General features: G+C 40.4%; 1 protein-coding gene across 11 annotated transcripts in view; it reads left to right on the top strand.

Annotated features, from left to right (window-relative positions):
- The window catches only part of dst (dystonin), a 97962-nt gene that overhangs the window by 33611 nt on the left and 52017 nt on the right, over positions 1–12334 (top strand). For all 11 annotated transcript variants that reach the window (XM_080507535.1, XM_080507543.1, XM_080507536.1 and 8 more), the window contains 16 exons: positions 30–155; positions 244–396; positions 493–647; positions 757–883; positions 1094–1277; positions 1595–1752; positions 1849–2027; positions 2136–2274; positions 2362–2555; positions 2666–2828; positions 2918–3001; positions 3484–3591; positions 3693–3791; positions 10301–10447; positions 11737–11825; positions 11904–12012. In XM_080507535.1, the coding sequence (XP_080363661.1) occupies positions 30–155; positions 244–396; positions 493–647; positions 757–883; positions 1094–1277; positions 1595–1752; positions 1849–2027; positions 2136–2274; positions 2362–2555; positions 2666–2828; positions 2918–3001; positions 3484–3591; positions 3693–3791; positions 10301–10447; positions 11737–11825; positions 11904–12012 (2214 nt within the window). The remainder of the gene's footprint in view (positions 1–29; positions 156–243; positions 397–492; positions 648–756; positions 884–1093; positions 1278–1594; positions 1753–1848; positions 2028–2135; positions 2275–2361; positions 2556–2665; positions 2829–2917; positions 3002–3483; positions 3592–3692; positions 3792–10300; positions 10448–11736; positions 11826–11903; positions 12013–12334) is intronic.

Genomic DNA, 12334 nt, shown 5'->3' with positions numbered 1-12334 from the left:
CAAAAGTCACATTCTATTCCACTTTGCAGTATTTCAGCGATGCCAAAGAATCGTTGGACTACCTGAAAAACCTGCAGGACTCAATTCAAAGAAAATACAGCTGTGATCAAACAAGCAGCCTGCACAGACTGGAGGATCTCATTCAGGAGTCCATGGTAATGTGACAGAATTATATGAAGTGTGAATACATCTGAGGAAGGGAAAGAGATGTTCAGAAAAAAACATTTTTCTATGTGTCCTTAGGATGAGAAGGAGGAGCTCCTTCAGTACAGAAACACAATAGCTGGGTTAGTGGGAAGGGCCAAAAATATTGTCCAGCTCAGGCCTCGAAACCCTGAAAATTCCCTGCGATCCTCCATCCCTGTGAAAGCAATCTGCGATTATCGACAGATTGAGGTATGGTTTGCCAGTGCCGCGTTACGCAAAATTTAATGTCATCTTATCTTTTAAATGCTCGAGGATGAAACTACGATGTCACTACTTTTCTCTCAGATTAACATTTACAAGGATGATGAGTGCGTACTGGCCAATAGCTCTCACCGGGCGAAGTGGAAAGTCATCAACCCAGCAGGAAACGAGGCCATGGTGCCCTCTGTTTGCTTCACCGTTCCTCCACCCAACAAAGAGGCTGTCGACATGGCCGCAAGGTGAGATACCTAAGGACTATTTCAGTATTTACATTAAAACTGTTTGGATTATGAGATTCAAATGCAGTTTCATGCTACTTTTTACGTGAACCTTTTGCTTTTGCTGCAGAATTGAGCAAGTGTACCAGAATGTCCTGGCACTGTGGCACCACTCCCATATCAACATGAAGAGTGTGGTGTCTTATCATTATCTCATGGCTGACATACGAGCCATTCGCAACTGGAACGTATCCTCAGTATGTTTGACTCATTGCATTTTCTTTTAATCGTTCTTGTCTGCTGATGATGACTCATAATTAAAGAGCTTCCCCAAGGGGATTAATAAAGTATAGTTAGTTTTAGTTTTTAGTTATTAACTAGCTCTTTGTTTTCATCCTGAAAATGTGCGAGCTCTGAGTTAGGACATGCAGGAGTGTCCTAAAACCTTTAATCTCTGGCCATTGCAGATAAAGACCATGCTACCTGGCGAACATCAGCAGGTTTTGAGCAACCTGGAGTCTCACTTTGACGAGTTCCTGAAAGACAGCGAGGAGTCGGAGGTGTTCACTGTGGTGGACTGTACACAGCTGGAGAGAGACGTGGCAGCCTGCAAGGAGTACTACCAGGAACTGCTCCGATCTGCAGAAAGAGGCAAGGCATCGATCCCCTTCTCCTACTTCCCCACAAGGAGCCTCCTGCCCATAACTGTCTATCAAATGCACTTTTGAGTTCTTTTCTAGAATTTATGGATGATGATATATTTGGTATGTTGTGAAGTTGCAAGGTTATATGTAAACAAGCACACCCATATTTGTGCATACATATTCATCTTGGCAATAATGAGTGCAATGCCAAAGATTTGGGATAATGATGTCATCTGGAGGTGTATTCAAATTGTGTTCAATCATGTAATGCCTCTCAAACTACTGTGATTTTGAATTCACTTTCTTTTATTCTATGGCCAACAGAGGAACATGAGGAGTCGGTGTACAATCAATACATCTCAGAAATACGTAACTTCCGGATGCATCTGGAGGCCCACGAAGAACGCCTGATCAGGCAAATCCGCACACCACTGGAAAGAGACGACCTGGAACAGAGCCTGCAGCGCATCACAGAGCATGAGGTACTCGACATATTTGGGCTTCAGTAGGCTTTCTCCATTTATAAACATAGCTGATGTTAAAGTTTTCACATGATTAATCTGCATGCCACTTTGCAGAAGAAGACAACAGAGCTTAATAAGCTGAAGGAGGACCTGGATGCCATGAAGGAGAAGTGTGAGCTGTTCCTCAGACAGGCTGCGGGGTCGCCATCAGCACCAACGCTTTCCTCTGAACTTTCTGTGCTCATTCAGAGTATGAGCCAAGTGCACTCTATGTCTGCCATTTATTTGGACAAGTAAGAATCTTCTTTTATTAGTGAACAACTAAACAAAGTAGAGACATTTGTAAGCAGTCGAATTGAAGGCATATCAGAGCTCTGAAGGCATTTCCTCTCGTTTTGCAGACTGAAAACCGTGAGTTTTGTGGTGGAACACAGTCAGAGTGCAGAGGCTTTAGTTAAGGCCTATGAATCCAAACTTTATCAGGAAGAAGCCATAAACTCCGATGTCAAATCTATTGAAAGTGTCATTTCTACACTGAAGGTAAAGCACTGAATTAAATGCACCATTTCACCCTGAATGCCAGTTTTGATAAATTCACAAAATGATCGCTGCGCTCCGTGATCACAGCAATGGCGGACGGAAATCGATGAAAAGCAGGAGGTTTTCCATGACATGGAGGACGAGCTGCAGAAAGCACGTGTCATCAGCGATCGCATGTTCAAGGCTCACAACGAGCGAGACTTTGACCTGGACTGGCATAAGGAGAAGGCAGATCAGCTGAGTGAGAGATGGCAGAACATACACTCTCAGATTGATGGCAGGTTTGTGTGTTTTTGTTGTCATTATTTTTCATATGCAGCATATGACCATACACTTGCCATGTGTGCATGCAAACAACATACCATTGCATGAGCTGCTCATTCAATTTCAGGCTTCGAGACCTGGATGGTATCAGCAAATCACTGAAGCACTATAAAGACTCCTTTGGGAGTCTTGATGAGTGGGTCAGAGAAATGGAGGTGACACAGCTGAAGGCTCAAGAAAACAAACCTGATGACAGCAAGGCGCTTGCTGAGCTGTTAAACAAACAGAAGGTAGGAAAATTCAGTGCCACACAAATAGATGTACGTCCTTTATAAATGTATAAATACATAATATGTTTACACTTTCTTTATTTTTGTAGGTCCTTGTTGCTGAAATCGAGCAAATTCAGGGGCAAATTGATGAATGTCAGAAGTACTCAGAAAACTACTCATCTGCCATTAAGGTAATTTATTTGAACTTGTTTTTATCCTGTAACTCACTTTTTCCCTTTGACTTGGGGATAGAAATGCGGCAGTTCCTGAATTTTTCAGTATTTATTTGTATAGTGTAATATTTTTGGAAATGGAATTGGAATATTCGCACAATTTCAAGATATTATTGCAGAGACGCACTAGGATCAGGATTAAGCAGTATAGAAGTTAGATGGGTAGATGGAATATTATTGTAAGGTGGGAATGTCTAAAATATAAGTTTTTTGATTTAAGTAGAATAAGAGCTCAATGGCTAAAACACTGTTTTATATTGGGCCCAATGGTTAAAACATTTGCCCCTGCTTATCATGTACACCACACCCCTGTCTACTAACAAGGACTCATTGTTGTGTTGAGTGAATACACCATCTTGTGGTGTAAATCTGTACTGCAAAACTTAGTTATGAGAAGTTAGGAAATTTACATTCTGCACCTTTCAAATCTGTTTTTTAAGGATTATGAACTTCAGCTGATGACATTCAGGGCAATGGTGGACTCCCAACACAAGTCTCCCCTTAAGAAGCGCAGGTTGAATAGCTCTTCTGATGCCATTCAGCAGGAGGTAAAACAACATTTTATATTTAAAAGCAGAGTAAAATAAGCTCTCGGTGAACACTGACTGCTTAGTGACATAATTATCTATTCATCTCTTTGAAATTGCAGTTTATGGATCTCCGAACACGTTACACTGCGTTGGTGACCCTGATGACACAGTTTGTGAAGTTTGCCAGCGAAACACTCAAGAGAACAGAAGATGAGGAGGTGAACTTTTTACATGTTTTTAACTCCTGGCTTTTGATACTCAGCTTTTCGGGGGTTATTGGTTTCCTTAAACAGATGAAGCTTATCCAGCCTTAGCTTTGCATGGTCTCTATGTCTTATCTTTTGCATCAACAGTTTTTTAGTAAAATACTCGGACGAAAATCCTACAAACCTCCCAAAAACATGCCAATGTGTCTCTTTATCATACTGCTTACATCTTGACTTTCTCCAAGGGTCATATCTTTGCGATGTGGCCGGCACATCCAGAGGGAAGACTATTTGCTTCAATGGACTAATGAAGCAAAGGACAGTGGTGCATGTCTGCATGTATAGTAGTTCCTTGCTGGGGATGGTGACTTCCTGGGTGGCAACACCTTGTTATTTATCTTCTTTGGTACAAACCCTTTTCTTATGTTAGTCTCTCGGTTTCAGACCAAATAAAGCCTCTCCAGGATTTTGTGTTGTGACAGTAAAAAAAAGTCCAGAATTTGAAACATGAACTTAAAAAAAACATTTAAAATTCAAATTTGACCCTTTAGAGAGCACTTGCAGAAATACATTCAAAATATTAACTGGGGCGAGATTGTGTACATTTGACCAAAACCATACATATATCACGATTTGTTGTTAAAATATTCTCTAAGTGAGATTTATTTATTCTTGAGCACTACTATCATGAAGTACATTGTATTATTTCTACAAAAAGTACACAGAATATGACTTACTAGACTTATTAGGTTCATGTGTGAAAAATGTTCTCTCACAGTCATAGTCTGTGTACTGTACAAATGCCAAAACACAGTTCTTTCACATTTTTAAGATAAATGCATCAATTAAGTGCATGTACTCGGAAAAGTCAGATTTGATATGTTTAGTTTAGAGGGACCAAAAAGAGATGCACAAGCAATCGGCTATGGTCACTTGCCTGATGAAGGGTTCAAAATGTGTTGTAACACAAAATTCTTGGAGAAAGGGCTTTAAAATATCAGTGTCATTAAATTGACAATATTCATTTGAATGTGACACAGTGGATGACTCATTTTTTTGCATTGTAGAAAAGAAAAGCTTTTGAAACAGCAGAGAATGCACAACGGACTGAGGACATGGAGCTCCTCAAAGTGACAGGGGAAGTAGAGATTAGTCAGCTGAAGCGTCGCGTGGAGGAACAGGAAGCGTTGCTCTGTGAAAGACAAGCACAGCTGGAACAACAGCGAGGGGAAATCGAAAGACAGCAAAAGATGATAGATGATCTAAACTTTAAGAAATCACAGCTTGAACATGATGTGAACCAGTATCACATTAAGTTGGAGATAGCGGTTAAAGACAAAGTCACGAGCGAGCAAGAACTGCAACATGCAAAATTGTTCATTGAACAGACGGAGGCCTCATTGTCTCTCACGCAAAAGAAACTGGAAGAGCTCTCAAAGAAAACAAGCAATGACGAAGATCTTATAACGCTCGATCCCAAACTTGAAAGAAATATAATTGTGGTAGAATCTGTCATTGTGAGTGAGGAGGAATTGCAAAGCCAGGCCCAGGCTGAAAGGACTGACTCAACTCAAGAGTCTGTGGTGTTTGACAACCAGACAGCAGCTCAGATTGAACCGAAGTCAAACGCAGCTGAAGAACACAACAGTCTGATGGTGGATGTGCTACAGCAGAAAGTAGAGGAGCTGGTTCTGGTCCAGAAAAAAGCTGAAATGGCTGAGGAGAAGGCACAGAGTTATAAAAAGCTGCTGGACGACAGCAATAACAGAGTGACGAAGCTGCAGATCGACATGGAAAAGGAGAGGACCCAGATGAGACAGAAAGCAGAGGATCTCCAGCAGGAAATGCAGTTTATGAAAAAATCAATGAATGAACTACAAGAACAAATCCGATCTCTGCAGAGAGCAAAGTCCTCGCTGGAACAAAACTGCTTTTTCCAAAGCACTGAAGTTGAGGGCCTTAAAGAGCAGCTGAAGATCACCCAGGGAGAACTGCAGAAGAAAAGCTCCATCGAGCAGGAAAACAGTTACAAAATTACCAATTTAGAGGAAGAGGTGGCCTCAAAACAGGCAGCGCTCGATCAGCTTAAGTTTAAATGCAATGAGCTGACAAGGATAAATGTCTCGTCTGACAGTGATATTAGAGGCTTTCAAATTCAAATAGAATCACTGGAAAAAGAGAGATCTGTTGCTGAGCAAAAAGTAAAGTCTTTAAAGAGAGAGATCGAGAGCTGGAAACAGCAACTCGAAGCAGTTAAAGAAGATAATACCTCATTGAAAAGATCAGAGCAGACATTTGATCTCAAATGTAAAAATCTTGAAGCAGACCTGGAGAAAAGTGAATTAGTTGCTTCTCAACTGCAGAGAAAAATGGATGAGCTGAAGCAAGCCAACACAGGGATGGAACAGAATTTGAAAAACATGCGAGCCAAACTTGATCAGCTGACAATGGAAATTGACAGCAAGGATCAACAAATTAAAATCTTCAAGTCTCAGGTAGAAGGCACCAAATCCCAAGTCAAAATAGTTGAGGAGGAGCTAAATAAGAGATCTCAAACCTCCCATGAGCTTCAAATTAAACTGCAAGATTACAGCGAGGAGGTAAAGAAAATGCCAGAACTAGAGCAGAAAATCAAAACCTTGAAATCCAATATTTGCAATTATGAGCAAGAAATTGCATCATTGAAATCAGATCTCAAGTCGGTGTTCACTGAGAGAAATTTGGCTAATCAAAAGGTTGATTTGCAAAATGCAGAAATCAGTGATTTAAATGCGATGGTGAATAGGAAAAATGTCGAGCTTCTAAAAGAGTCAGCTGAGAGTAAAAGACATCTTAATAAACTAAAGGCATCAGAAGAAGAGCTTTTCAAGCATAAATATAATTCTCAGGATTTATCTAACAGCACAGAGAAAATCTCAGAAACCATGAGGCAGGAAATATACACTCTTCAGAATGATAAAACAGCCATGGAGAGGAAAGTCGAGAGCTTAAATGTTAAACTTTCAGAGTTAAATGTGTCTCTACAAAGAACAAGGGATGAATTGGTGAGAGAAACCAAAGAAAGACTAGCCAAGGAATCCAAAATAATGCAGCTGGAGTCTGAGCTTCAAAAAGATAAAGCAAGTATCACAGAAGTGATGTCCACTTCTGATAAATCACGATCAAATCTCCAACATGAGAACACAATCCTGAAGAGAGAGAAAACTGAGGCGCTGGAGATAAACACCTCGCTGGGATCAGAAGTCCGAATGCTGAAAGATAAGCTGCAGCATGCACAAATGGAGGCTGAACTAAAGCAAAAAGAAAAATCTGTCCTTCAGCTAAGGTCCCAGCAGATGGAAGAACAACTGGACAAGTGCAAGAAAATGCTAGAAGAACTTAAAAGTAAGCTCGAACTTCAGAAAGAGGGCTACGAGAGGCAGTTGCTGCTCGTACAGTCAGAAATAGAGAAGAAACTGATTTTGCTGAAGTCAGAAATCACAGGTGACAGTGGGAAATCGAACCATAGTGTGGAATTAGCCGAAATGCTAAACAAGTATTTCAAACAGGATGCGAAGCAGATGAGAACGGTGCACCGAACCACCATGGAAACAAAAAATCAGCAAACAGACCAATGGCTACAGACCAAACTGGAAACACTGCAGCAAGAAAAAATAAAGCTGACGCAAGATTTTTCAAAGGCAAAATCAGAAATTGGCCAACTTGAGGATGAGAAAACCAAACTCGGCTCAAAAATCTCCGCTTTGCAAAGCCTTTGCAACACCCAATCAAATGAATCATCAAAGTTTGAGAAGCTGTTTAGGGACAGCGAGTGGAAACTGACGATGAAAGACAATGAAGCGAAAGCTCTCCGGGAGCAAATTGAGTCATGCATGAAAGAGGTGAAGAGCCTGCAGGAAACACTTCTGATGCTGAATGTGGAAGATAACCAAATTAAACCTGATGTCAACGTGATGCAGAAAATGGTGTCTGCAAAAGATGACGTGAAATGGAAAATGGACAAAGATATACACAAAATGAAAGACTCTGCAGAGGTATGGATATTTCAGCATTATTGCACAATTATATCATATCAATGCAAAGTTTAAACACATTACAATGTAAAACTGCAAATTCTTTATTGTTTGCTCCTTGATGTCATTGAATGTTTACATCTGTAACTCAAAACTTGTTGTAATGTCACATTTACAGACTGTAATTGTCAAGAAAGGACCCAGTCTTGAAGGAATTAAACAAGTCAAGCAAGATCAAACCAACGTTTCTCACAGCCAATGTCTTCCACACGATTCAACAACCAAAACTTCAAGCAGCTCCAACTATCAAACTCCCAACCTGCTACAAAAAGACATGCAAAGCGTGACTTACCAGAGTAACTCAACCACTTCAGTCACAACACCTGGATCCATGGCTCTGTGTGGACTAAAAGCCCAACAGCCCAATGAAACTAGTTCCAGTAAGACAAGGACTTATCAAATCAAAGAAATCAGTGGAACTGTAACATCATCTGGAAGAACAACAAAAGATGGTGATGGACCACATTCAGTCTCCCAAAGCCTTTCAGAAGGCAGTGCAACTATTCAACGTCTCATCAGGTTCAGGTTCTTAGATGAGGAGGTTTTGCAAAAGTTTGAACAGGGCCTCATCAAGATGGAACAAGTTCAGGCGTTGCTTCCTCAGAATTCAAGCAGACCGACTGCTATTGTGGGAATTTATGTGGAGTCGAGCAAGAAAAAGGTATCCTTCCTGGAAGCTGCTGAAAAGGGCTTCCTAGCAAAGACGTATGCACTTGAATTACTTGAAGCTCAGGCTGCAACAGGAAACCTCACAGATCTGACCACAGGCCAAACACACTCAGTCAGCGAGGCAGTGGAGAGAGGGATCGTAGAGGCAGGCCTGAAAGATAAACTCATGGAGACAGAGAAAGCTGTTAGCGGGTACATCTTTAAGGGCGAAAGGATTTCTGTGTTTCAGGCAATGGAGCAAAGGATTCTTGATAGATACAAAGGCAAAAAGATCCTTGAGGTCCAGGTTGCAACTGGTGGGCTTATAGACCCAGAGACTGGCGTAAAGGTGCCACCGTCCATAGCTGTTGACCAGGGCCTCCTGAACAAAGAGACTCTGCAGAGTCTATGTGATCCAGCAAGTAGCCTCAAAGGCTTTCACAACCCTGACACGGGACAGAAAGCATACTACTCTGACTTACTCAAGGCATGTGTGTTTGACATCGACGGCGGTGTGTTCCTCTTTCCGTTTGGTGAGAGACATCTAACAAACACGTCTCCAATGAGTTCTCACAGAGTGTCGGTTGTCAACAGCACCTGCGGTGCTGAAATGTCAACATATGAAGCGTTCAAGGGGAAGCATATCGACAAGAGCACTTATCTGTTTCTGTCTCAGCAAGAGACCAAGTGGAACGAGACATCCACGGTGGATCCCAGTGGAAAGCTGCTTCATATCTTTACCGATGCCAAAAGTGGTCGTCAGCTTTGCCTCGAGTCTGCTCTAAGTCAGAGGTTTCTTGAACCATCTGAGCTGGAGAGCTACCGCAATGGTCTTCTAAGTATCTGTGAGATTACAGACATCATATTTTCCAGAATGGTTGTTGTGGAAGATGTGAACAGCCCCATCGCTGGTCTGTGGGACCTCACTCAGAAGAAGAGGGTGTCAATTTTTCAGGGATTCCAACAGGGATTAACTGATAGAGCGACTGCCTTGCGACTATTAGAAGCTCAGGCCTGCACTGGAGGAATATGTGACCCTTGCTCTGGAGAAAAAGTTAATCTTTCCATGGCTGTTAAAAGAGGTCTGTTAGATGAGTCACTAAATGAGCAGCTCCAGCAGTTTGAGCAGGCCTTCAATGGTATCGTTCACCCAAAGACCGCAAAGACTTTGTCTGTGTCTCAGGCCGTGCAGGAGGATCTTTTCCCGAAGGATGTTGGCATTCGCTGCATTGAATTCCAGCTACTGACTGGAGGACTGATAAATCCTGACACTCATGATAGAGTCTCACCTGAAGAAGTCATTCAGAGTGGCCTTGTTGACAAAGCAACTGTGGCTGTGCTTAAAGATGACAAGTCCCACACCAAGAGTCTCACCTGCCCCAAGACAAAGAGGAAAATCACCTTTAAGGAGGCTCTCGACAGAAGCATGTACGACTGCCACACCGGGTTAAGGCTACTCGAAGCCACAAAGGTCCATGGTCTTGGACCAAAATCCACCTTACACTATGTTTTGGCATATCAATAAACAATTGTAAATACATGAATACTCACAGTATAAATGCAAAACCTGCAAATAGATACTCCCACAGTTTTGCTTGGCTGTAGCAGTACTTTTACTTCACGGTTTTAATTTCATGGTTGATGCAACTGATAATGACTTTTGAGGTTCTTTCTTTTTAACTTGTTAATGAATGTCTTTAGTATCCCTCAATGTCTTCTCTTTCGACTATTTGTTTGTTCATGATTTCATTGTCACAGAAACATTCTTGTTAAAAGGTCATTTTCTTTTTTAAATTCTAGAGATCTGTTGATGAGGAGAAGAGAGAGCATGGCGATAAAGTTAGCAAGCTATTACACTGGATGTCCAGTGTGAAACCAACCATGAGCAATGATGGGAATTCTCTGAAAGATAATAATGCCAACACAGACACTTCTAGTAAATCACAGGTAAATAATATGTGTATCTTCTTTAAAACACAAGTTGTTTATACGTGGTAAAAATGACCTCATAGTAACTTATATTTTTCTAATGAATATCATATCACAGCCTTTTCCTGTCACAATCTATTATTTCTAATAAAAAGACACTTTAGACTTTTTGAATGATTTTATTCACCTATTTTTTTACTGTTGATGATGTTTACTGAAAATATGGTTTGAATTATGATTTTTCTTTTGTTTTATTTGTGCATCTCCTTTATCGTATTGATTCAATAAATACTATTCATAAGTTGCACAAGCACTCAAATAAAAAAAAAATTAAACACACACCCAAAACCAAACAAAAAAATTGAGTGAATATACAAACATGCCACAGGTAATCAAACTATATTCATACTTCAGTATGTGTAAATAAATATACGTAAGGCCCTTTCAGTTTGAATCTGCATAAAACTGAGAAACACTACTGTGCTCACTTTAGAAAAATAAAACTCTGACTGTGGTTGTATAGTAAACGTATACGTATAACACATATTATAATGTTTACACTTTATTAAAAGTAGAAAGATGACACATTTGTGTACTGAAGAATCACAAATATAATTAATTATGTATTATTGGCAAGGCCGTTTGACAAAAATGTAACTTTCAATTGACAGATGATACATGTTTTTATTTTGGGGTTTTATATATCTGAATTAGCAGTTGCAGTAGCAGTATGTGTCACCAGTAAGGTCCTATTATCATTTTCTCACATATTAAAATATATATAGCACAGCATCATATTTGTTATTTGTATGAATTGGGTACACATATACACAGTGTTATGGAAATTCCATTACCAGAAATCAGAATTTCTGTTCCTTCTATTTACATTTGATGAATTGCAGACCCTCTCGGTCATTGTGTTTCTGACTTTCCTTGTGATATTCAATCAGTTCCTTTGCATTCAAATATAACAGTGTCACACAATGCAGTAATTACAAATATCCACATACATTAAGTCATTCTGGATAGATACTGAACATGGGCATGATTTTTTGTCAGAGGTATAATTGTTTTAATAGTGCTTTGTTATGGCCACACAGCTTTTGTTCATGTTCTTAAATGTCACAAAACACTGGAGTGTACTCCATAGTGTAAACCATTTACGACCCATTTAACTGTAAAAGATCTGTTCATTTTAGATATTTCTTGTGTCTACGTGTGATATTTACTACTTTATGAACACTGTATCCTGTGTGAAGTCCCCCTGCCACTCGGCAATAATAACGGGCCACCGGTTTGTGTTTTAGGTGTCAGTCGAGGAAATGGTGACGAAAAAGGAACAAATTGCTGAAGCGCTCAGAGCCACACAAACGATGCTAAACAAACACAGTGACAAGTAAGTTTCTCAACCTCTGTACCTTATAGGCCTATAAAGCCTTTGTGTAGTGTTAATACTCTGTTTTTCATTTTACAGAATGGCCGAGGAGGAAAGAACGACAGCCCAGGAGCAGCTGAGGGCGCTCAGTCAAGCATACAATGAAATCTCCCAACAGTGTTCAGATCAAACAGCCTCTGCAGAAGAGGTTGGACACAAGACCTTCTGTTTGAGTGTTAGCCACTATGCCATATGTTGTGTGACAAAACCCCCCTGTGTCACAGTGTGGATTGCATGACTAACCGTTATACTCTTTTTCCCCTGTGCAGTAGCAGCATTTTTCTCTTGCATTTCACTTTTTATTCTCTGAGAGATTATGAGAGACAGATTTGTACAGTTGAAACCCAAAAAGCCTGAGTATGCTGTAAACATGCCTAATTGCATCCAGCTTTGGTCTGATATCTCATCATATGATGCGTTACCTTAGAGTATACAGTTTGACTAACTCCACCTCTTTTGCAAGATGCTGA

The sequence above is a fragment of the Blennius ocellaris genome (genome assembly GCF_963422515.1).
Source record: "Blennius ocellaris genome assembly, chromosome: 13".
Classification (NCBI taxonomy): Eukaryota; Metazoa; Chordata; class Actinopteri; order Blenniiformes; family Blenniidae; genus Blennius; species Blennius ocellaris.
This window is presented reverse-complemented; position numbering and strand designations above follow the sequence as displayed.